At 39.4% G+C, this 25,804-nt stretch overlaps 1 protein-coding gene across 3 annotated transcripts in view; it reads left to right on the forward strand.

Moving 5' to 3' along the window:
• Nucleotides 1-4,623: 4,623 nt before the first annotated feature.
• hycc1 (hyccin PI4KA lipid kinase complex subunit 1) overlaps nucleotides 4,624-25,804 on the forward strand; it is a 71,647-nt gene continuing 50,466 nt past the window's right edge. For 2 of the 3 annotated variants that reach the window (XM_072575312.1, XM_072575313.1), the window contains exons 1-3: nucleotides 4,624-4,761; nucleotides 20,698-20,826; nucleotides 25,165-25,223. In XM_072575312.1, coding sequence (XP_072431413.1) covers nucleotides 25,173-25,223 — 51 coding nt within the window. In that variant the 5' untranslated portion in view covers nucleotides 4,624-4,761; nucleotides 20,698-20,826; nucleotides 25,165-25,172. The remainder of the gene's footprint in view (nucleotides 4,762-20,697; nucleotides 20,827-25,164; nucleotides 25,224-25,804) is intronic. The other variant, XM_072575314.1, reaches the window with a different exon arrangement.

Below are 25,804 nucleotides of genomic sequence, written 5' to 3' on the forward strand. Positions count from 1 at the left end.
CTGGCAACATCTGTGGAGAGAAATCAGAGTTAACTTTTCAGGTCAAGTGACCATTCCTCAGAACCTAAATTAAGCTGTTCTTTTAGGTAAATGAACACTAAAAGATAATTTTTTTAAACTGAAAAATGATTATTCTGCCTTAATGTAAATGCAAGTCAATTTCCGTTCCTTAACAGAATAAAATTTAAGAGTATACTTGGGGGACTGAATGGCTTGCTTCGATTCCTGTTGTCATTCAGTAGCTCAGTGTAAATTTATTGTACATCCATTTCTGCAAAGCAAAGATACCAGTAGTGGAATCAACAAAATATGATGTGGAGGTACTGGTGGACAACATTAAAAAATCACACAACACCAAGCTTTATTCAAACAGGTTTATTTGGAAGTACGAGCTTTTGGAACAAAGCTTCTTCATCACCTTGCTCCCTGATGAAAGAGCAGCGTCCCAATAGATCAGAGCTCTTACAGTATGAAAACAGGCCTTTCAGCCCAATAAGTCCACACCAACCCATTTCCCTCTGACTAAGGAACCTAGCACTATGGGCAATTTAGCATGGCCCATCCACCTGACCTGCACATCTTTGGACTGTGGGAAAAAGCCCACACAGACACAGGGAGAATGTGCAAACTCCACACAGTCAGTTGCCGGAGGCTAGAATTGAACCTGGGACCTTCGTGTTGTGAGGTAGCAGTGCTAACGACTGAGCCACTGTACCACCAATAGCAGAAGTATAATAGCTTGTACTTCCAAATAAACTTGTTGGATTATAATCTGGTGTTGTGTGATTTTTACTTCAACCTACAAAATAGCCATTTTAAGTGCCATGAACTTAAAATTTGTTTCTTTTAATCTAAATTTAAGTAAATATCTCAAATATACTTTGCCAACCTCTTTGTGACACACTATTTGTGGCTCACCAAGATAGCTTTGGGAGCTGGCCATTTGTTTCTGAGCCCAAAGGCTGAATAATCAATCTTAATCTTTTTTATCAACAAAACTATGGAATGAACTATTTTGTATAATTTTGCAATATGTTTTTAATAATGTAGTTACTGCCTTAAATTGCTATATTAATGTGTCTCTGTAGGCGAGATATCACAAAACATTTGTGGTAGCCATTGGCCTTTGCAAACTTTTAATGACACTGCAATGAAAAGTACAAAATAGCATTGTGCTGCTTAATATCATTAAAACTTATTATTTGATCATACGTGAACTAGTTAAATTAATGGTAGTTTTATTTTAAAAAGTAAATCATTGTTCATAATTGATTTGAAAGTATTTCAAAGGAACCTGTTGAATGACTAGTTTGTTAGTCCAATTTTGTGAAGCATTAATGTTATATCCTCATTTTCAAAAAAAAGCACTTCAGGTTTCTGGCAATGTAATCTTCCTAACATTTATTTGTAATATAGCTGATTTGCTAGGAGATGCAAAACTTGGACAAATTCAGAAAGAAACAATTAAGATTCTATTGAGATGTTTCCTGGTGACTTGGGGAATCAGAGCATTGTCTGTGCTCCATTTGTAGTCAGCAGAGTGGTATGGTATAATTGTCTAAATCATATGGAATTTGCAGCATAAAAAGTCAATTCAAACTTACCTTGACTTTTAGTCCCAAGGCAGTCCCATTTGAAATGTGGTGATGAAGGGTTCAAGTAATATAGTTGCTGTTGTGGATCAAACTTCTCAGGTCTCTCCTAATTTCATCAATATGTAAAAAAGATTTATAACTTACTGTAATATTTTGCAAGTTCCACCTTTTGTTATAAACCACCATATCATCTGTCATGAAGGTATAAAAATATGGATTATTAATTGCTAATTCCATAAACTGATTTAATACCTGGGGATTTGTGTTTGAAAGAAATCACTTTTAAATGAGGTACTCTTTTAAAATGTCTGTGAAGCGCCCCCCAGTAAGGTGGCCAAGCTCCTTAAGAGAATTACAAAATGAATGCCTGAATAATATTGCTAATGAAGTGATTTGCATTAAGATAACTGAAATGGACTACGGCACAAACAGTTCAGTTGTGTGTGGAAAATGACCATTTTGAGGTGTGAATGCTTCTCTCCATCTGATGGAGGTTAGATTATATAGAAGTCACAGCTGAAGCATTAATATTTAAGTACCTTGAGGTATCACAACAGCTAACAGGATATAAAGGATTAATTAACCATCTTTGTTGGAGACCATTTTGGATCAATCATGCTTCAAACAATGGACAAGAGAGAATCCCACTATCTCATCGGACCATGACTGTGCAGTTTAAAAGTATTGGGACATCAGCAGTCATTATTTCTGTTAAGTATAGCAATCAGCAAAAAAGGTTGCTATAAAGAAAAAAAGCTAGAGGCTACCACATTCTTGTAAAGTTTAGACCCTTTCTCTATTACAAGTTGGAATCCATCACAATGACAAAAACAAAAGAATTTCAAGAGCAAAGATACCTACCCTGGGAAAAGTAAGAGTTGCAGTTTTTAAGAGATTTGTTCTTCTCTAGACTATTCACCACAACATCAATTGATTGCTTGCCATGATCGTCTATGATACAGAAAGGAATGGAGTCAAGGATTCCTTGCTTCCATTTCTGGAACAATTTTCAATGTAGCAGAAGAAGGTTGGAGACCTAATGAATCCTCCTTCATATCTTCCATACTGCCCAGATTCCATGACTGTGTAGTACAAAGGAACATGACTTTCAGGATTGTTGATTTTTAATTGTTGTGGATAGAGATGAGCTCTATGAATACATCTTCTATTCATATGTAGAATTCCCGTGGAAAGGGCAATCAGGAGTTTCAGGTGGGTAAAAGTGAGATAATTCAAATATGACACTGCCTAAATGGACCCTATATTGCCACTGTCATTGGGTTCAATAACACTCATGTGAGTCATGACTTGGAGGTTCTAGTGGAGGACTGGGGTGGACAAAGTTAAAAATCAGCAGGCCAGGCAGCATCCGAGGAGCAGGAGAATCGACGTCTTGGGCAAACGTCCTTCATCAGACTTCACACCTATTGTTTAAAAAGCTGAGCTAATTTGAGAATGTAATGTAAAAGTTCTGCGATTTACATATCAAAGAACAGAAACCAGCACATCCCATTATAAAAGGTGAAAGTTTTAGTCTAAGATTGTTTACTATATCACACCTCCATGACGCTGGACTCCTTTGGCTATGAATTCTATGAGCGTGATCTTAACGAATACAATCACCTGATGAAGGAGTGGCACTCTGAAAGCTAGTGTTTCCAAATAAATTTGTTAGACTATAACCTGGTGTTGTGTGATTTTTAACTCTAAGTGATATGATTCATGTATCTTTGTGTTAACTGTCCTATTTGGATATTCAATGTGCACCTTGATATTATACAGACAATTTTTATCCAAATAAAAAACAAGTATTTAAATGAAGTTTTCTCTCTTTACATGCAGGTTCTTCTGGAAGCTTTCTTTCATGGCTGCCCTGGTCCTGAGATGAGAACATGTGCTGCTTCATCACTCAGATAAAGTTAAATATCACGCAACACCAGGTTATAGTCAAAACGTGTGGTGCTAGAAAAGAACAACCAATCAGGCAGCATCCAAGGTGTAGGATAGTTGACATTTCGACATAAGCTCTTCATTAGGAATATGAGGGCCCCAACGTGGCTGAGAGATAAATGGGAGGTGGAGGGGGTGGGGAAGCTAGCTAGGAAGACCAGAGGTAGATGAAGGTGAGGGGTGATGAGGAGTCGAAAGCTGTGCATCCAACTAAACCTGTTGGACTCTAAACTGGTGTTTGTGTGATTTTTAACTTTGTCCAGCCCAGTACAACACTGGCACCTCCACATCATGGTTACCGCTCAGAGGCATAATCAATCCAGATAGTCTAGCACTATCTTGACCACTAATGAATGCCTACATGGTTGGAATGCAATCATAGATGTCCATTGGCTCACTCAAATCTTTTTTGTAGTCGTACACATAATAGTGAGGAAAGCTGAATCATCATACAACATGTTACACAGATGTGAATATGTTTGAGTAGACTACTTAATATTTATGACTTTCCTCTGTGGGGAATAACACTTCCAGTTAGATGCGTTCTGGTGGTACCCTGATTCGCGTACATTCCATTGGCGGAGACCAAGGACTCACTTGATCGCGACGCGCATCGAATTGAAAATTGGTGGAAATAAGATCGTTTCTTAAATGATGTCTTCGAAGGTTGCTCCTAACATGGCTGTAAAAGATAATCGGAACTGATATATGTTTATGTAATTGCAAAGACTTTGCAAAGTTTGTTTATTAAAGTGGCATACTCGTAAAATCATTATAAACTTCAAAACATTTAAAACAAGAGACAGTGCTGAGGACCCTCTCTTCAGTTACGCACGATCTCCCATCCATTGTCTTAAACGCAATTGCTCAAGTGGTTGATGTGTGGGGGTTTGGGGGCGGATTCACTGGGCTCAAGGCGTCGGGGGGGGAGGGGACATAGAGCTCAGCAGCGCCCCGTCCCCGCCTTCCCATGATTGGCGAGCCGGAGCACCACCTTTGTGACGTAGACGAAAGCCATTGGCGGTCCATTTCAGCCCGCGCTTTGATTGGACGGTTGCGGCCGCCAATCGCGAGAGCCCGGCACTTGGTGGGGGCAGGATCGTACGCTCGGAGGACAATCCGCCTGAAAGCGGGCGGGTAGCTCGCTGAGAGGGGGGTGGTGTTGCAGCTGCAGGCGGGGACATCTGACAGCGATTTGAAACCACTCGTTCTCGTGGTAGGTAGCTCGGTGGGCTTCTTGTACTGAAACAGCTCACACGGGACTTGGCGTAAAGCGATGTTCCCGATCCTAATTAGCGAGATTGAGAATACAGTTTGAGTCTGGTCCGATCTTCCCAGTTTGCGTTTCTATGGGTAGACCAGGAGGATGCGGTTGTTTGTCCTGCGAGTCCCGAGGAGGGTAGTTGGGTGAAGTCTCGGGGCTTTCCTGTCTCCTCCCTGGTGGTTGCTAGTTGCTAAGTAAATGGCTCAATTATAATGAACTCGTGTTGAGGCTCATAACGTGGCGACTTCCTGGGTGGTTGAAGTGTATTTCTTTCTTTCTCTCTCTCTCTCTCGCTCACTGAGGCACACCCATTGTCTGAGGGACCAGGCAACTGTCAGCGAAACAAAAGGCAGCGAGCCAGGCCCATTACATGCACTCTTCATGTATAAAAGTTGTTGGTGTTGAAAGGGAGTGAAGTGAGAGGATGGATTGCCGAGAGCTGAATTTATTCGCTGTGTACTGTAGTTTTCTCCGGTATGAACGTCGCAATGGTTAACACCCTCTGCTTCCGAAAGTGAGGATATGTGGAGTCACATAAGCGAACGTGGATCGTTTGTTTTGAAATGGGAATGCTATCAATAAATTTCCTTTGAGGAAATTTGAGACCCCCGCCGTTATTAGATTTGCAGCTGATATGGACAGTTTGATTTGTTTTTGGCTGCCAGGGTTGTTGGATTTACTTCCATTTGTGCAACGAATTGAGTTACAATGCTGTCGAGGACAGAACGAAGCAACTGCAGTTAGTTAAAAGTTACGATAGTGCCTTCAACGCAAAGCAACTTTGACTAGAATGGATGGCTGAACACAGAGAGAAGTGCAACTTTTTTGCAGGAGTTTTGGTGTTTTGACGAACATTTGGCTCAACTAGTATAGCCCAAAAAGGATTATCAATTGATTTATCTCTCTTCTATTTATGGGGCTGTTTGGCAGTTGTTTGCCATATTTGTCTAAATAGCAATGCTCACCCATCAAAAGTGATGAGTTGACTGTGAAGAACTTTTGAAGCATTGAAGACTGAGGAAAATGCCATGAATGTTTTTATTCTGCGTCAGCTTGCTGTTTAGTTCTGGGAATGATGGTCTTGATCTTGGCACAGAGAGCACTGAAAATAGCGTAAATAAGAAGTTGGAGCATGTATTTGAATACAGGATGTTTGGGTTATTTTTCAGGTTCTTTCTGTTCTGCAAGTGACTACAAGACCTAAATTCTAAGAGACATTTGTTTCGATTACACTTCCTTGTTGAACCATCTGGTTATAACTCGTAGGCTGTAATCAGGATTCAAAAATTCAATTTAGGTAGATGGGTTGGAATGAGTTGACTTGTTTAAGTGTCATGATTGCAATATCTAGCATGATTACATAAGTTTCTGTAGGGAAGCTGTTTCCTGTCATTTTATACTGCCTTGTATTGGTGTCCTAAAGCATTTGTGAAATCTGATGCTTTATAATTGACTTAAAAATAAGATTAATCTTTTTACTATTCAGGTTACATTTATTTCCTAATTCATACATTCATGTGCATAAATGGTTCTTAGGAAGGTTTATGGGCAGTACATGTGAGTCAATAGGAATGAGAAATGTTTGTGCCTCCAACACCCTCAAATTTGACTGTGCAATCTATGCCTTCCAGTTTTGTTGGAATTCAATAATAATTTCATTTTTGTACTGCCTTTCTTAATGTCACGAAAACCTTTTTAAGGTGCTTTACAGAAGCTCTATGTAAAACAAAATAACACCTGATTTACATGGGGATGACAAAAAGCTTGGCCAAAGAGGTAGTTTTGATAGCGTTTAAATGAGAAAAGTGAGGAGCTAAACTGAAGCGTCATAATGCATTCAAAGTTACAGGTGGGTTTGTAAGTTTGCAGATGATGCAAAGATTGGAGTTGTGGGTAGTGTAGAAGGTTGTCAAAGGATACAGTGAGATATAGATTGGTTGCAGTTATGGGCAGAGAAATAGCAGATGGAGTTTAATCCATCTAAAGTGTGAGGTGATGCAGTTTGGGAGATCAAATGTTAAAGAAACATATACATTATGGCAGGATCCTGAACAGCATTGATGTGCAAAGGCATCTTGAGGTTCAAGTCCATAGGTCCCTGAAAGTGGCCATGCAGGTAGGGTGGTAAATAAGGGGTATGATGGCATGCTTGGCTTTATTGATTGGGAATTAAGGACAAGAGTCAGGATGTCGTGTTGCAACTGTGTAAGACTTTGGTTAGGCCATACTTAGAATATTGCATTCAATTTGCCACATTTTATAGGAAGAATGTGGGTGCAGAAGAGGTTTACCAGGATGCTGCCTGTATTAGAGGGTATGAGCTATCAGGGGAGATTAGAAAGACTCTTTTGTTTTTTACTGTGGAGTAGGGAGAGAGGTGACTTTATAGGATTGGCAGTCAGAATATTTTTCCAGAGTTGAAATGCCCAAAACAAGGGGACATGCATTTAAGGTGGGATGGGGAAGGTTCAAATAAGATGTGAGGGGTAAGTTTTTGACAGTGGTAGAAGTCTGGAATGCAATGCGAGAGGTGATGGTGGAGGCAGATATGACAGGCGTTCAGGGAACATGCGAAGAATGGAGGGATATGGATCAAGGGCAAGCAGAAAGGATTAGTTTAATTTGGTGTCATGTTCAGCACAACACTGTGGGCCAAGGGGCCTGTTCGTCTGCTGTACTGTTCTATGTTCCATGTTAACTGTTTTTCTGTTTCTCAGAAATGTTGCCAGACCTGAATTTTTCTAGTACTTGATTTGTTTCTTTATTTCTGGTCTCCAGCAGCTACAGTACGTACTTTTTATTTCATTGCGCAATTGTTCCTTGGGCATAATGAGCTGTGAACTTCATTTTACAACCACTCATTAGAACACCATTGGGTACCTTTTTGGGGAGTTAGTATGCTTCAAATTAATGTTACTGTTCTTTCAGATACATCTCAAAGCATAAGTCAGAACTGATCTTCACGGTTTGACTTTGAACGTTTAGAGTTTTTCACTTTAAGCAAAAATTATACAATGCAGTTTTTTTTTGTAGCATTTGTTAAATTCTGATGATAAAGTGAAAGTTTAGGATGGTCATTTAACTTGTGGCTAAATGTCAGTCTGTTGCCAGTTAAAACAAAATGTAACTCAACAAAAAAAATCTTAAATCATTACACCTACACAAGAGCATTGCTATGCTTAGACTTATGCATTTTCTACAGTGCACGTTACCATGATTGATATTCACTTGACAAGCATTATTGATGTTCGCAGACTTTCTGCTAATTTTTATAGCAGTGCATGAAATCAATTTAGTGCAGCTGAAAAATGTGAATTCTGCAGGCCCAGAAAAACATCCCCTTTATAATATGACATCATTTGTTGTCGTGCTCCTGATTAGTAATCTCTCCAAGCAGCCAACAGCACTGAATCTAGTCTTGGCAGCTGTAAAGTTCACTTGTATAATTGGTAGCAAAGCCAACAATAGATGTCTCTGTCAACAAGATTGCTGTTCATTACTAGATAACATTTTTTAAAAAGTTAAAATATTTAATGATACTTAACCTTTGCAGAAACATTAATGAATTATGCAAGAATCTTGAGGTCATTCTTTCTTTTGCGTAAAGGGGGAATTTATGCAAGATTATGCATTTGTGATCTTAAATTACAGTTACACTGTACTTTAAGATCACAAATGCATAAATTAGCAAACACTTTATTAGATGTGAAATACTGTTCTCTGGCTTCAAATCAGTGGAAGTATTGCACGTGAAATGATTTGGGGTTCATTTTGTTTGGTGGCAGCTGCACTGTCTTGGCTTTATGGCACAATGATCCTGGTAATTCATTTGCTGTAAAATCATCAGATTAGTATATCATGTCAGACTTTTGAAGCAATGGGTTACAGTGCACCAAGTTAAATGTGAAAACATTCCAACCCCAAAGAAGCTGTTCTAATGCATGTTTTAAAGTTAGAAAGTAAGACTGAGGAGGTTTTGCTTTGGACTTGAGCTGAGACATGGGTAAAGTTCTATGTCCCATTCCTCTTTCTCCATGGTAGACATTGAGTTGCTCCAAGTCAGGCAGCAACTTTATGTTGGAATTCTTATGCATATGTCTTCAGAACTGTTGCATTTTATTTTTGTCTGTCTCTCAACTCTTCAAGATATCTCAAATTCTGGCCTCTTATATATTTTACAGTAATGTTTGCTTCACTCTTAGTCTCTTTCTGCTTTCAGTTGCTGGAGCTGTAATCTCAGGTTCCTTCTCTTCACATACCTGCCTTGCTTCTCTCTTTTGGAGCTCCTTGGACCATGCCTCTGATCTGGTGTCTCCTTGTATGGCTCATTGTCATGCTTTATTTTGTGGTACTTTTGTGAAGCATCTTGGGGTAATTTACTGCTTTTCAGAACTGCTATAATTTTGAAATTGGGGCAACAGCAGAAATTTCTGTCATGCAAAGTATGGTAAGTGGAAAAAATAGCAGACATATACATCTTGGCTAAGAGGGAGAAATTTAAATAGATTTGGGGAGTATTAATAGAATCAACGACTAACATGAGAAACTGCAGAGCTGCAATCAGCAGATCAAAATAGTCCTTGACTTTGTAGTCCATACCGTAGAATATAGTTCCCAGGATATCGCACCAAACACCTGCTGTTCAGGTCAAATTGTGTTTGCCAAACTTTGTCTCTTGGGTACATGTTTAAACTCTGAAAGCAATGGAAAAAATGTTTTGCATAATGAACCTACCTATGGGATAGGGTGTTTGGGACTGAATGGGAAGCTTAGTGGTATTTTAATATTAGGGATTTTAATTAATATCATAAGATGAGCAGAAGTAGGCTATTCAGGCTCCAACCATGATCTAGTTGAATGGTTATCTGATGACCCTTAACTCCACTTCCCTACCAATTCCTAAAGCCCTTGCTGATTTAGAAATCTGTCTATCGCAGCCTCTATACTTCACAATCCAGCTCCTTGAGCAGTCTGTTCATTAGCCTCAGCCCTCATCTGTGTTAAATTATGCAACTCTTACTCTGAGATAATGCCATCTGGTCTGAAACATATTCAATGGGGGAACAACCTCTCTCTGCATCCAGGATGAAAAGGTAAAGTCGCCACAGTCTGGAGGATTTAGGGCTGTTTTCTCATTTAAAGGTAGATGGTTTAGCCTCTGGGTCATGGGTAGTGGTGGGAAGACATAGGTTGGCAACCAGAATGTTGACCAATTACCTAGTGAACCTGAATGCTAACTATTGAGAGTTATGCACAAGAAGCCTCATATACCTACATGTTGTAACTTTCTGTAATCTTTTTCACATAAATAATGTTGAATTCCCTATTCTTCTTGCCAAAGTATTTACTTTCACATTTTCCCACTTTATATCCTGTCTGCCAAGTTTTCTCTATTTGCATCTGCAGACTCCTTTACCATCCTAACTGCTTGCTGTTCCACCTAGTTTTGTCATCATGCATTTGCTTCCATTGTCAAAGTCCTTTAATAATTGTAAACATATTGCAAAGTGCTATCCTGAAAAATCCGCCCATAACCTGTATTCTATTTGTTAGCCAATCTTCAATTGAACATTGAATATGAACATACCATCCGAATGCAATTGCTTTTATCTGAAGTAATCTTTTATGTGGTAACTTCCTGAATGCCTTTTTTGGAAATTGAAATCTACAGGGTTCCCTTTATCTATGCTGCTAATTCAAGTGCTACTTCACGTTAGCCTGAAAGATTCAGCTATGAAGATATGCATTTAAATAAGTAAAAGACAAGCTTAAGGCAGTTGAAGTTTGAGCAGCAATGAATAGTAGAATTTATTGCATAATGTAATGGTTCTAAAAGGGTTAATGTTGGGGACTCTAAGTTTCAGTTTATCTGATGGTCATACGGTCTTGATTTGGGGAATTGTGTCAATTAAAAACAAATGCCATCATTGTCTCAGTTCCCATTGTTATCATGCAAGAGATCCATCTTGTGAAGGCAAGTGCACTTTCATATGACTAACTCATGGTTTAACCTTTGTCACTGTTGACTAAATAGGCCGTCAGACATAGTGGCCTACAGGGATGCAACAGAGTTTCACTGGGTTCATAGTCAAGAGGTTAATGGATTAAAACCGTCCCCTGCTCTTCATACTCTCTCCAACACCAGCAAGTAGCATCTGCTGCTGAGATGCTGGAGTAGAAAGGAGGATTGGTGATGGCATATTACTTTAAACATTTAGCTGTAATATTTGGTTCTGAAGAACGTAACAGAACAGAGGGGGAAGAAAATTCAGTGCAGTTACTGCAAAACCATACTCTTGAGTCCAATGACTCTAATTGCAAATTCTAGCCCCATCCTAGATTTTTGCATGATCTGCATTCCAGGTGTTAAACCTCATTTTGGACTGAAAAGTTTATTTTTATGTATTTAGATACTTTTAAGAATCTGTAATGGCTCAAACTTGGTGCAACTGCTCAGACTGTATGCAATTTGGAAGTAGCACTAAGTCTATCTGTTGTAAAATGATTTCAGATATCTTGCACTAGAATATATTCCTTGCTTAGTTTCAATGCCCGGCCATAATGTGGCCAAGAGGGCATCTTGCTTCAAAATTTCCAAAGCTGCTTTGATTTTAACCAACAGAAATGACACTAATATGGAATACATATCCTAATTTGGCAGCATGCTGATCATTGACTTGCTGGTTTTGAGCAAAGTTAAGTTAGAATAGGTCATGTTCAGTAGTGGGATTCCTACTTTGAAGTTTTAAAATTAGAAAGAGGAAAAAAATAATAATCAAAACACCTAGTTCCACCCTGACAACCACTCCTCTCTGAACCCAATCTAACTTTGAACCCTGTCAATCACCCAATGTCTGTTCAAGACTTGGGCCCTTTCCTCCACCCATTTCCCTGGGGACCTGACTGACTTGTATGAACTGGAGAGGGTTGAGCAAACTTGGAATATGAAAGCTTTTTTATTTTGGAAAAAGGTAGGGTCACTGCAATGAGTATCGTGCGTCTCTTTGAGCATCAGGCCATCACCGCAGTCAAGACTGCTGTGATGCCCACCTGCCCCCGTTTTGCCTCCAGCACCGGATCCAGCCAATAATACAGTCATTGATCCTCAGGTGTCACCTCTTTGTCAACAACAGGCCTAATGTAGTCTGTTGGAGTTATGGAATTCAATATTGAGACCTTTTAGACTGTAAAGTGCCTATGTGGAAAATAAGGGGCTGTTCCTTGAGCTTGCATTGTACTTCAATGGAACCATTACTCAGACCAGCCTCCAATTCAATATGTTAATTGAATTTAAATTCCACTGGTTCTGATGAGGATTTGAACTGATGAATCCAAGGCATTAGTCTGCACCTTGATTGATAACCAGCCATTATTGTACTAAGTAAGTGCTGATGTAGCGTAGTATTGCTACTGTCTAACTGGGATCTGAGTTGTACATACTTCAGCACAGAGTGTGTGGTCTGTAATGTTTAGACTTAAATTCAATAAAATCCTAAATTTAAAATTCCAATCTCTAGTGATGGGATTCCAAGCTCGTTTCCTAGATCGTTTCAAAAATGTGTAAGCTTCTGTGAAGAGATCAATTGAATTACATTTAACTTTTTTTAAAAAAATCAAAATTTGGCATTAATATTTGTAAATGGCTGTTAGATCTTTCATTTTGATGTTGTCCTTGCTTCCACATAGTTTTTCTCAAATAGAGCTGACCAAACTGTTTAGAATATATAAATTGGAGTTCTGGTTATTGACATGAATGCAGTGACATATAACTAATTTTCATTGAATGTAACTTTTGTTGAAAATTGCAAAGTGACTGTGTTTTTGTTCAAGGTTTCCCCTTATAGACTATTATTACAAGGCTTTCTCAACTTTTTTTTCTTTCAGATTGAGTTTAAAGCTGCAAAGCTTGGCCACTTAATATATGGTCAGTAAGGCTGACAGTTTTTTTTATTTAAATAACCTTGTAGCTACATGATGAACAGTTCCCAGAAAATATTAGTCTTCCAAGTTTCTTCTGCCTCAGAAATCTCCTAAAATCTATGCTGTTCAGCAAATTAGAGGTCTAATAGAAAAATGTCTGAGATTGTACATGAAATTGCAAAGCTGGCTTTTAATTTACTCTCTCACTTTAGATTAGATTCCCTACAGTGTGGAAACGGGCCTTTCGGCCCAACCAGTCCACACCGACCCTCTGAAGAGTGACCCACCCAGACCCATTTCCCTCTGACTAATGCATGTAACACTATGGACAATTTAGCATGGCCAATTCACCTGACCTGCACATCTTTGGACTGTGGGAGGAAACCGGAGCACCTGGAGGAAACCCACGCAGACACGGGGAGAAAGTCACCCAGGGGTGGAATCGAACCCGGGACCCTGGAGTTGTGAGGCAGTAGTGCTAACCACCAAGCCACCGTTAGAATATTTAGTCACTTTTTATATCCAATTTATTTTGCAGTAGTAGATCATGAACAAAGATAGTTCCTGCAAAGAATTTTTTTTCTTTCCAATGTGCTCAAGATCGTTGACAAACTGGTGTTTTTCTGTTCTGATTTGGCTTTCAAATGTCCTTTGTGCTCACAGATTGTAAGTTTATTTGCCTACTCCTTCTATTTGCTATGTTATCTATCTTGCTGCCTTCTGATGTTTCTTTTAAAATATTTGTTCACAATTTACAGGCATCAGTGGCTAGGCAAACCTTTATTGCCCATCCCCATGATTTGTTGCTGCTTTACAGAGATGAGTCATTCCAAAATGAGTTTCTTTGCAGGAAATAGGGGGGAAAAATGATGTAATTCAACTCCCTCTTGCTTGGGTGAATACTCTTCTATCTTAAGAGTAGAAGGTATGTAATTTGTTAAATGGTTTAAAAGGTTTTGTACTAATTTGACAAATCTAGGATTTCAAAACTGAGATTCATTATTAATTTAAAATTTTTTTTAAAAGATGGAGGGGGCATTAAGTTTAATGTCATTTTGCATTGAACTCCACCATCTGAGTCTGGGTGAGGCAAAAAATGACTTGACCCACATGTTGGAGAGGACAATATCGCTGATTTTTTTTAAAAAAACAAAGTATGTGCAGTGTGTTAAGTAATTAAAGCAACGTCCAATTAATTTAATGATTTAATGTGCTTTGAACTCTGCCCACACATGTTCATGTGCATGCATTGTTGCTGAGTGCATTAATTTGATATGGAACGGGTGGTTATAAACAGAAGTTAGCTTTTTCTCTAATTGGCTCCTCTAGAATCAGTTCAATCTCATTAAACACCTGTAGTTTTATTGTGCAAAGGTGAAAAAATGGCTAGACACCAAGTGTTGACTAATGTCTCTCTTCTCCGTGGTATAACTATCTTTTACAAAGAGCCATTGATTTTTGTAGTCACTGCAGCCGTAGATAAAATTTGAACGAATTTACCTGTGTCTGTAGTCCTTCCTGTTTATGCACTTAACTTGCAAACACCTGTATATTAAGCAGGGAAATGTGAGGTGGAATCCCAGGTATCCAGTTTAATTGGGATAACAATATGCAAGCAATGTGGTGATGGTGTTTTTCTCCTTGGGAGTAGCCATGCATCGAGGACAGTGTCTTTTATTTGGTGTTTTTCAAAAGCCGTAGATTGAGCAAGAGCTATTTTAAAACCAGTACAGGTATTTGAAAAGTCTACTTTCACTCACTCCACGTGGATTCTGTCCTCTGACCTTTTTTACCTGCACTCAACCTGTTCATCGAGAACTGTTAACATGACTGTGGTTGCCACAATTTCTCTCTTTCCCTCATCACCGATTCCAACTTCCCTGTGAACTGCTTGCACTCTGTGCTCTCCGATCCAACCCCAACCTTGTAAATAAGCCTGCCAACACAGGTGGTCCTGGCAGACTGGCCTCGACAATGCAAAGGCTCAGGGTCAGCTCTCTGATGCCACCTCTTTTTTTTCCCCCCCTGGAGCATGACCCCTCCATGGAACATCAGGCCAATGTGTCCATTATGGTCACTAACCTTATTTCTTCTGGTGTCTCCAAACTGATGGTCTCCCAAACCCCAACAGCTTGCTTCTACCTTATTTCCAAAATCCACAAACAGGAGTGCTAGGGCAGGCTCATTTTGTTTCTACCTGCCCCTGCCCCACAGAACTCATCTTTACCAACCTTGAATCAATTTTATTTTCTTCCCTTGTCCAGGACCTTCCCACTTATATCCGTGATTCTTCTGACGCTTTAGTAGTTTAAAAATTTCCAGTTTGCGGTCTCCTGTCGCTGCCTCTTTACCAAGGACATGCAATCTTTACATGTCCATCCCACCAGGATGGTCTCAGGATTCTCCACTTCCTGGGACCGTCCCAATCTTCCACCACCCTCTTCCTCTGCCTGTCCAAGCTTGAACTCACTCTGAACAATTTTGCTTTTAACTCTTACTTTCTTCAGGTCAGAGGGGTGGCCATGGGTATCTGCATGGGCCTCAATTATGTCTGATTTTTTTTTTTTTTGTTTGGCACATGGAACTTTCCTTGTTCAAGTCCTATCTTGGCCACCACCTACAACCTTTCTCTGGGTTATCGATGATGTCATCGATGCTACTTCCAATTTCCACCCTGCTCTTTTGTTCACCTGGTCCATCTGATTCCTCCCTTCCCTTTCTCGAGATCTGTTTCCATGTCTGTGGGTAGGCTCACCATCAGTATCCCCCTTCAAACGTACAAACTTCCACAATTACCTTGACTATATATCCTTGCACCCAGCTTCCTGCAAAGACTCTGTTCTGTTCTCCCAGCTTCTTCGCAACTTTGAAAAGGGGGCCTCTGAAATGCTCACCACCTTCCTCCGCCATAGTTGACAGAGCTCTGTTGGGTCAAACCCATCTCCGGCACTTCAACCCTCTTTCCCCCTCTGTTCCCTCCCAAAACAGCAATACAGTCTCCCTTGTCCTCACTTACAATCCTAACAGCATCCACATCCAGAAGATCATGAACTGCCCTTTGTTCCACTTCCAGTGGGATGCCACCACCAAACACACATTCCCCTCCCTTCCTTTGTCAGTCTTCCACAAAGACTCTTCCTTCTTGGACACAGTAGTCTATTACTCCTTTGTTCCCAAACTTTCCCACAGCCCCATGGCACCCTCTGCTACCACTAGTATATGGAACATCTGCACAATTACTACTTCCTTCCTCCGTACCGAAAGGTCCATACACCCTTCCAGGTGAAGCAATACTTTTACCTACACTTGACACAATCTAGTCTACTACATTTGCTGCTCACAAAGTGGTCTCCTCCTCCATTGGGGAAATGAAGTGTAGACTGGGTCACCGCTTTGCAGAACATCTGTCTGCAAAAAAGACTCTGAGCTTTCAGTTGCCTGCCACTTCAACACACCACCCTGTTCCCTGGCGAATATCTATCTCCGGCTTGTTGCAGTGCTCCAGCAAAGCTCAGTGCATGCTGGAAGAATAGCACCCCATTTTCTGCTTGGGAACTCTTCAGCCTTCTGGACTCAATATAGAGTTCAACAATTTTAGGGCTTCAGCCACCTTCTCCCATGTTTTATCTCAACCACCACAGTACATCTTGTTACCACATGGTCTGCTATTACACACAACCCATTGTTTGCCATTAACAGTCCCCATTAGTCTTTGGGCTTTCTCTCTGGCTACAATTACTCCTTAAACCTGTCCTCCCACCCTAACCTCTGCCAACTTTTTCCTTGCTACTGTCAGTTCAAGGACCCAAAGTTTTAACTGATTTCCCTCCACTGACCTGCTGAGCTTTTCCAGCAATTTCTTGTTTTTTTTTTCTTGTTGCGTTCAAAAGGATAACTGTTTTGAAAGCAAGTAAACTGCCACTCACTGCAGGTATTGTGTAAACTGTTTGAACAAGCAGTAATTTAAGTTTGAATTGCAAATGATTTGGAACCGGGGGGGGGGGGGGGGGGGGTGAAAACAGTTGTTTTTTAGGAAAAACGTCAGTCTTAGAAATGAATGTACTGAAGCACTGTGTTTTTGAGGTATACCAGACATGTTGAACTCATGTATCATTAGCAGGTTTTACTGTCTTTTCCTTCACTGAGTTGGTAGAAGGAATATACAGATGCAGATTTTCCCGGCAACAAGAAGTTGATTCACTATGGACTAGTGACCAGTTAATAGTAACAAACCTTTTGTACAACAGCAGGTTATAGTCCAACAGATTTAATTGGAAGCACTAGCTTTCAGAGCGCTGCTCCTTCATCAGCTGGTTGTCAACTACCTGATAAAGGGGCAGTGTTTGGAAAGCTAGTGCTTCTAATTAAACCTGTTGGACTATAACCTGGTGTTGTGATTTTTAACTTTGTACACCTCAATCCAACACCAGCATCTCCAAATCTTTTATGCCTGCTAACAACTGCGTGACTGCACCTCTGGTAACTGAACAACTCACAGAGAAAGAAGTTTTCGGTTCTTCCTTATCTCGAACAGTCTCTCTGATCTCTGCAGTTAAACTCAGTGTAAACCTGAAGAAAATCAGCCTACAACAGAGGTCAGAGACTTTGTAAGAAGTAAATTGGCCACTTTGTGTAACTGCCCAACACACGGAAGCAGCATCTGGAGAAAAGTAATTGAAACTGGAAAAAGTAACAGACAACGTGCTGGTCAGCAGAAGAATTAAAGTTCGCATCCACACGTGAAATAATTCAACAGGATTACTTTCAATTAGTAGTATCTCATGCTGACAGTTTATAGCTGTTTACCTGTAGTTGATGTTAAATTACTTCTGAAATAGTAATTTGTAGTCTGTGTGTTCTGTCAGCTTGGGTCTGAGGGAACTTTGCATTTTTTTTCCCTAAAATCCTTATGATGACTCTAGGAATAGCAGTTTGGTATGCTGTGCACTTTTACATTTAGTAAGCTTTGGAGGCAGTACAGAGAATGTTCACTGATTTGATCCTTGGGGTGAACTGAAAAAACAAAGCTTCCAGAGACATCCCCCTCCCTTTACTATGCCAGCTTCATATACAAGAGCAGGGAATGCATTCCTGAGAGATCTAAATGCTTTAATGTCCTGTCCAAATCAATCTGAACTTCTTTGTTTTTTTAACTGGCTATATTGCACTCTCTGTGCTGTCTTCTCTAGACTGGGAAGGTCAAATGTAGATTGGGTGACATCTTTGTAGTTCATATTGTTTAGTCTGCAGGTATGACCATGAGCTTCTGACCATGTGAAATTTAAATCCTTGGCTTCTGACCTCTATGTCCTCGGCTTCTCATGTTGTTGTATTACTGAAGTAGAAGACAAACTTGGCACACATCAGCTTTCAGGAATTGACATGATGTTCAATAATTTATGAGAACAGCCTCTTACTTTTTAGCTTTTGGATACAGGATCCCTTGGCCATTTGCGTTTCCTGCAAACATGTTTTGGTTCCTATTCCATTATCACCACCTTTTACTTTTCTCCAACATTGTCTTTTTTTTAAGTGTTTCTGCCATTGCCCGTTCTCTTTGCTGAAAGAAGGCATGCAATCTAAGATTTTCATCTCTTATTCATCAGGACAGAATCACAAGAATGGCAAATCTCCAAGAACAACAATTTATAACTCTTATTGGTTATCATGTGGACTCTGCCTGTGTAGTGGTAGCATTGCCATGGATAAAAGATTGGCCAGTTAACAGTAAGCAGAAGACAGATGTAAAGTCATACACGGCATGTTGTCTAGATGTAATAAGTGGTGTGCCACAAGTATTGCAGATAGGACCTCAATTGTTGCCATTTATATAAATTCTAACCTGAAGAGATGGAAGGAAGGAAGGATGATCGCCAAATTTACTGATCTCACAGATGGTTAGGAAAATAAATTTGAACATGAGGCTCCAAAAAATATAAATAGCTGAAGTGAGTGGGTAAGGATGTGGCAAATAGAATATAATATGGATAAATGCATAATTTCTCTAATTTAGAAGGAAGAATGATAATCTAAATGGTGAGTTTGTAGAGTCTTGAGATGCAAGAGCATCTAGTTGTCCTTGTGCGTGAATTGTAAAACCTTAGTCTGCAAGTACAGGCAATTGGAAAGGCTAATAAAATGACACCATTTATTACAAGTGAAATTGAGTACATGTGGAGAGGTAATGCTTTAGTTACTGGTGAGATTTGTACCTGGTGTACTGTACACAGCATTCTTTCAGGAAAAATAGAAATGTGTTGGAAGTAGTTCAGAGAAGGGTTACCAGCTTGATACCATGTTTGAAAGATTGCCTTATGAGGAAAAGTTAGACTGGCTGGGCTTTTATTTTCTACAGCTTAGAGTAGGTGACAACTTGATTGAAACATACAAGATTCTGAGGGTGCTTGACAGATGGATATGGAGGCTGAACAATGGCTTAGTGAGCTCTGTGCCTCATAGCATCAGGGACCCGTGTTTTATTCTACTCTTGGGTGACTCTCTGGAGTTTTCATGTTCTCCCCATGTCTGTGTGGGTTTCCTGAGTGTTCTGATTTCCTCCCACAGTCCAAACATGTGTGGTTGGGTGGGTTGGCCATGCTAAGTTGCCGATACTGTCCAGAGATGTGTAGGTTAGATTGGTTAACCGTGGGAAATGCAGCGTTACAGGGATATGGTTGGGGATGGGTTTGGGTGGGATACTTTTCAGAGGGTCCGTATGGACTTGAAGGCCGAATAGGCTGTTTACAAACTGTAAGGATTCTGTTGTTTCTTATGGGACAATTGAGAACTGGTGTCATTGTTTGGCAAACATTGATTTTTTAATGTAAAACCAATTATGCAGTTTTTTCGCAATGTTAGGAATCTCTGGAATTTTTTTCTCAAAGGTATGGAAGCAGAGTCCTTAAATATTTTTAAGCAGGGGGATTTAAGGGGTTTGAAAGGCTATTGGGAAAGACACAAATTCAGACTTTGAAGTTGCAAGTGATCAATCACTATCTTACTGAATGTCAGGACAGGCCCATGGGCTTTCAAACAAAGGCTGCCCCTTCTCCTGCTCCTCATTTACACTTATGAAGCTTCCAGCAAGCTTAAATGTGAGCACAGCAGTTCATGCTCAAATTTCTGGACTAAAAACAAAAAAATGCTGGAAACTACAGGTCAGGCAGCATCCCCAGAGAGAGAGAGACAGAGCAAGCAACCTAACTTTTGAGGCTGGATGACTCTTCAGAGCTGACCTAGTGTGGAGGGGCAGCACTATGCAATAGTTGGAGGGAGTGGTGGAGTGCTGGGAGAGAAAGGATGTTAGTAGTGGGCATTTAAGTGATGAGAATGTGAGAATGGCAAAACAATGGTCTGTCTAACTCCCAGACTGGAAAGAACAGACTGTTCCACTGCAGTGAGGGGATGGAACAGTACATGGTGACAGAGTGTAACAAGTAAAGCTAAAATAAATGGAAGTGAGCTCATAATTTGAAGGTGTTGAACTCCATATGAAGTCCAGAAGGTTGCAAAGTGCCTAGTCTGAAGATGAGATGGTTTTTCCTCCAGTTTGCGCCATGATTTATGCCAAGGAAAGACAAGTGGGCATACAAGCAGGATGTTGTGTTAAAATGACCGGCCAGGCTTCATGGTTCAGCACGGACTGGAGGTGTTCCACAAAGTAGTCACCCAGTCTGTTTGGTTTCTCTAATAGAGTTGGCCACGTTAGGTGCAGCAAATGCAATCGACCAAATTAATGGAGGTACTGGTGAAATGTTGCTTCACCTGGGAAGATTGTTTAGGTCCTTTTGGATCGTGAGCAAGGAGGAGGTGAAGGGGGTTAGGTGTTGCCGTACTTTGACTTTGCTGGAGTTAGAAATTCAAAATTCTATCCCCTTATGGAAGACTGGAAGTACTTTTCCACTGAGTTTTGAAATTTTTTTATGCATTATTTGTATACAATATTTTAAAATTGTTCCTTTTTGACAGACTGAATTCCGATAACTGATCCAAATGGTCTGAATGTACCTGCTTTTGAAAATGAAGTTTCTTTTGAACTGCGCTTCAGTCTAATCATCAAAGGTTTTCCGAACGACGGCATATTCTCTCCTTTCTGAGGTAAGGGATTTAATTGTATGATGGAGATAAATAAAAGCTTGAGTGATTACAAGGTATCAGTTGTCTAATTGACTGTGTAGTGAAAAACTGGGTGGGCTTAGAGCTGCAATGTCAATCTGAAGATTACACAAGATGTTTCTGAAGTCCTTGAATGACTTCATAAAAGGTAAACTAGACATGTTAGAAACAAACTTTAAATGGCATTCAAAACTCAGCTTAACATTTTCAGTATTAATGTTGCTAGTGACTTTGGTTTTCTCGGCCACAAGGATTACCCATTTTTTTTTCTTCCTAATTTTTTAATCAGTTTCAGCATCGGGAATAAAATATAAAGCGCATTAAAGGCATTTTTGTTTGAATCATGCTTTCTTATGCCGTGCGTTGTTCCAATGTATTTAACTTTAAGGCTGTAGAAGGACTTTGTAAACATGTATGTTTCTGAAATTGCTTATTTGTAATCTATTTAAAATCTGTCACTATCTGAATGTATAGTGCATAGGATATGCTTTGAAAAAATCTCTCTAGGTTTACCTGTAACGGATATATAAGGAATAAATTAGGATTATTTAATTTATTTGTAATTTGTGAAAAGATACATTTAACATTTTATATAGTAATTATTAAAATGATTGTGTGTTTCTACAATTAGGTGGTATAACATTAACAACCAAGGCTGTCAACACTCATTTGAGACAGAAGTCTACAGGAATAATTTGTTTCAGTATATTTCTTGCAGCTAGTGCTTGCAGACCTATTTTAATCCAGGGTTCTTTCCTTTTTGACTGCCTCAGTTCTCTAACTTATTTGTTGCATCTATGTGCAAGCTTGTTTCCAGGTGTAAAACATTCATCTGTTCTTTCTGGATGTTTGCACGGTTTTTGGTGTGTTGTCTGACTTGGTTATGGGTGAGCTGGATGAACTGGGGAGACCAGGCAGATATTATCAGCATTATTCCCCCACTCCCAAACTTCAACTCCCAAGACTTTTTTAATTACCCTCTTGAGGATGCACTGCAAAGCTTTGTGTCATCCATTCCACCCCCCCCCCCCCCCCTCCCTTCCCCAGTCAAAGCAAAATGCTCAAAGACAGTATCGTTTTACCTCCTTCATCTTTATTCTGGGCCCTGGAGGGGGAGAGAGTGATCACCCATGTGCATAGGAACATCAGTTCTGTCTTTTCTGGAATGGCAATTTCTTAATGCATCTAGATGAGGCAACATACATATAAATTGGTTGACCGTTACAGTCAACAAGTATCAATAGCAGAGACCAAGCCCTTACTATACAACGCATGTTCTTAAACTTGTTAACTGGATTTATACAATGGATACTGTCCTTTTTCTTAGCTGACCTTGCATACTGTTTCCAATATTTTTAAATGGCTCTACAATAATGACTGCTTTTCCACCTTGCTAACCCACTACCTCTGTTTCCAGCACCCCATTGTTAATTAATTCCTCTCTGATCTGAGGCATGCTCAGCAGAACCCCTTGTTTCATAAAACTCGGAACTTAAACTCTTTCCCAGCCTACTTATACCCTATACACATTCTCAATCCCTCCTTTTACAACTTAGAAGTTTATGGATTATATAAAACTTGATAATATCATAAATAGTGAACAGAGTAATAGACCTCAAGAATTCAAAGGAAGTTGAAATAGGCGGACACAATGTAGTGTAATTAAATGTGTAACGTCTGTCCATTTTTAAGTATTTGGCTGCCAGCAGTTCAGATTTCTTCGTGGAGTGATGCACAGGGACAATTTGAATGAATTTTGTTTTCAGGTTGAACTTTACTGAAAGAGAGTTTGGAGGATTGGATTGTTTCCATTCGACTTGGAGGGGATGAGTGGTCACTAAGGACTATGGATTTGGGAACTTCTCTGGTGAAAGTTTTTTCGACATGGGAGGATTCTTCACACTCCAATTACTGTAACAGACAAGCGATTCTTTTTACTATAATCACTGCATATTGTGTATCAAGGACTGTTTGGATCTTGGCTGTTAGTCTTATGAAAGCTAGTAATGTCATCGGTTATCATGAATTGATAAAAGGAGGGAATGAGAATGTGTATAGGGTATAAGCAGGTAGGGAAAGAGACGATCTGAGTTTTGTGAAATGAGAGGCTCAGCTGAGCATGCTTCAGATCAGATAAGAACTTACAGTTAACAATGGGGTGCTGGAGGCAAGGGTAATGGGTTAATGAGGTGGAAAAGCATTCATTATGTAGAGCCATTTAACAATATAGGGAGCATTCAGTATTTATGGTGAAAGGTATTTCACCATAAACATTCAGTAACAAGGTGATAAGTATTCATTATGTGAAGGCAGTTAAAGATAAGAACACTCATTGTGTAACAGCAGATGGCTTAATCTTTGCTATTGATGCTCGCTGATTATAACAGTCATCCAATCAATATGTATATTGCCTTATCTGGATGCTCCTCCCTGTAAAATGATTATATAATTCATTAAGACACTGCTATTCCAGAGAAGACCGTGAACTCCTGTCTCTGTACACATGGGCAATCATTCTCTCTCCCTTCAGGGCCCAGAATAAACATGAAGGAGGTAAAATTATACTGTGAGTGTTTTGCTTCAGTTTGTGTGTGTGGGGCGCATGGAACAAGATGATATTTGTTAATAACATTTTTCATGCACAAGGAAAGGGGATTTGTATGTTTGTCTCGTGTCAGTATGTATAAGACAATGATAGGAATACAGTATAGCAAGTATACTAAGACATAGACTGTAGATGGCACACAGTGAGCATAATAAATCAATTCATAAGATTAGCTACAAAAGTCACACCTTGACTATTATCTTTTTCTGGTAGCCTGTTAGCGAACAAGGAAAACTTGCCCTTAAAATAAAGATCCTTCTTTCAATTGAGGTAGCAAATGGAAGTCTGAATTTTGCATAAGTCTCTCTCAATCTAAAAGATTCATAAACCCACTACTGTGAATTATAACCTTCCAAGATGGGAGTTTGTGGAAGAACAAGTTTGATTAATGTTGGTACCTCTTGTGATCTCAAGTTGTCCAAAAGTGTTTTGCAGCTAATTAATATTTCTGAGATATTGCTACTATTGTAAAATGTAGAAAGGGAACTGCCAATTTGTGTCCACCAAGCTTTCAGCAATGACCAGATGATCTTATAAAAGTGGTATTGTGTAAGGTGCAGTCATTTGGCTGGGATGTCAGAAAAGCTCCATTGCTCTGTAAAATAAATAGTTTGTGTGTATCTGAGGGGAGCATACAGGACCTGTAGTTATATCTCAACTGAAAATTTTTCACCTATGACAGTGTTGCTCTTTGCAGATTAGAATTGTCAACCTAGATTATCTGCTCAAATCTGTAGAGTGGAGCTTGAAACCACAGCCTTGAGTTGGCGGCAAGCAGTCTACTATCATGCCAAGGCTTGGCATATTCAAATGATGAGATTCATTAGAGCCAGAAGAAAGTAACTATCTTTTTTAATTCCTATCAATGCTGCTTCTTTAGATTAGGAGAAGCAGACATGGTTTGCAGTAACTTGGTTCAGTTCCTATTAATATTAAATAAGCATTCACAAGTAGCACTGTGACATACATTCTACAACATTTGGACAAGCCAAGCAATTTTGTGCCAAGTTTAAATTCTTCACATTTTGCTACTTTGTCACGTGTCTTGTTCTTGTTAACAGAATGGAGGCTGATGATCAAACCCTTTTTTTCTTTTGGCTGCTTAATGTTATCTTCACATTTATACTTCCTTTTACCTTTTTTTTAATGTTTGCACTGTTGTTGTATTTCTGATCTGTGTATTTTGTGCTTGCCTGTGTAGAATGTGCTATTATGACCTTGTTGCATAATTTTTTGACCTGAACTCTGGAGACATAAATTCAAGTAGAAATGCACTAACATTGTTGAAACATTTTTTTTTTTGTTTTCCTGAAAGCAGGAACCAACCCCGCCCCCCCCGCCCCCCCCCCCCCTCCCCAACTTCCCTCTTCTCCCCCCACCCCACCCCCTCCCCCAAGCAAAAATGAAAACCCAAAAGTTGCCCTCATGGAACTAAAATGAGTTTTGCTGTGATCAGGGAGTTATTGGCTGTGCTTCTCAATTAATGTATGTAGTTGTTTGAGTTTACCATGATCTATTGTCCATTAATTTTCATTAATACTTTGTTAGTTAATAAGCAAATTTTTTGTGATTTTAATTAAATATTGTTTCATATTTTTTGTTTTGGAAAGTAATCCAGTTCTCACTCAAGACTAGCCAAAATTGTTTTCTGTATATTAACAAATGGGTTCGTGCCATATTTAAGTGTCATTCTAATTTTTGGTTTTTATTATAAGAAGGAAAGATGTTGGCCACAGACAAAGGGGTGGTGGAGGAGTGGCTTTCAGAGTTTAAGGTAAGTTCTCATTATTTCAGTACTAATGTTTAAATAAGCAAATAGTCTCAAGTATTTGTCATAATTTTTTTTACTTTAATATATAAATAGGCACTGAATCCCGACCTCTGGATTACTGCCTTTCCTGTTCTGAACTTAGATAATTTTGGTGTCAAGTGAAGAGGTGCTATTTGCTTCAACAGTGGAAAGATGATACCTACAGGCATGAAATAAAGCTATTTCTTTGAAAAAGATGATAAAATGGTGGGCAGGGTGGGGAGAATGTTCTTTTTTTCAGATCACTTAGAATTATTTCGTGCCTGCAATACCCCCTTCTCTCGTACTGTTCCTCTGGAAATTGTAAACAGCAGGCCAAGATTATCATCTGTGTTAGTTGACAATCTAAACAAGATCCCAGGGAATGCAAAAAACTGCCTTTTGAATGTATGTTTAAAAGTGCAAAGTATGCTTTGAGCAACTAATATAGGTTTTCGTTCCCACCAATTTACTGGAAGTTTAGTTTTCTGTTGTGGTGAAGGTTTCCTCCTTTTTTTTAAATAATGGAGTCTTTTAAATAATTGACTATGGAGGGGATTTGAAGA

This window comes from Chiloscyllium punctatum, chromosome 8 (genome assembly GCF_047496795.1).
Source record: "Chiloscyllium punctatum isolate Juve2018m chromosome 8, sChiPun1.3, whole genome shotgun sequence".
Classification (NCBI taxonomy): Eukaryota; Metazoa; Chordata; class Chondrichthyes; order Orectolobiformes; family Hemiscylliidae; genus Chiloscyllium; species Chiloscyllium punctatum.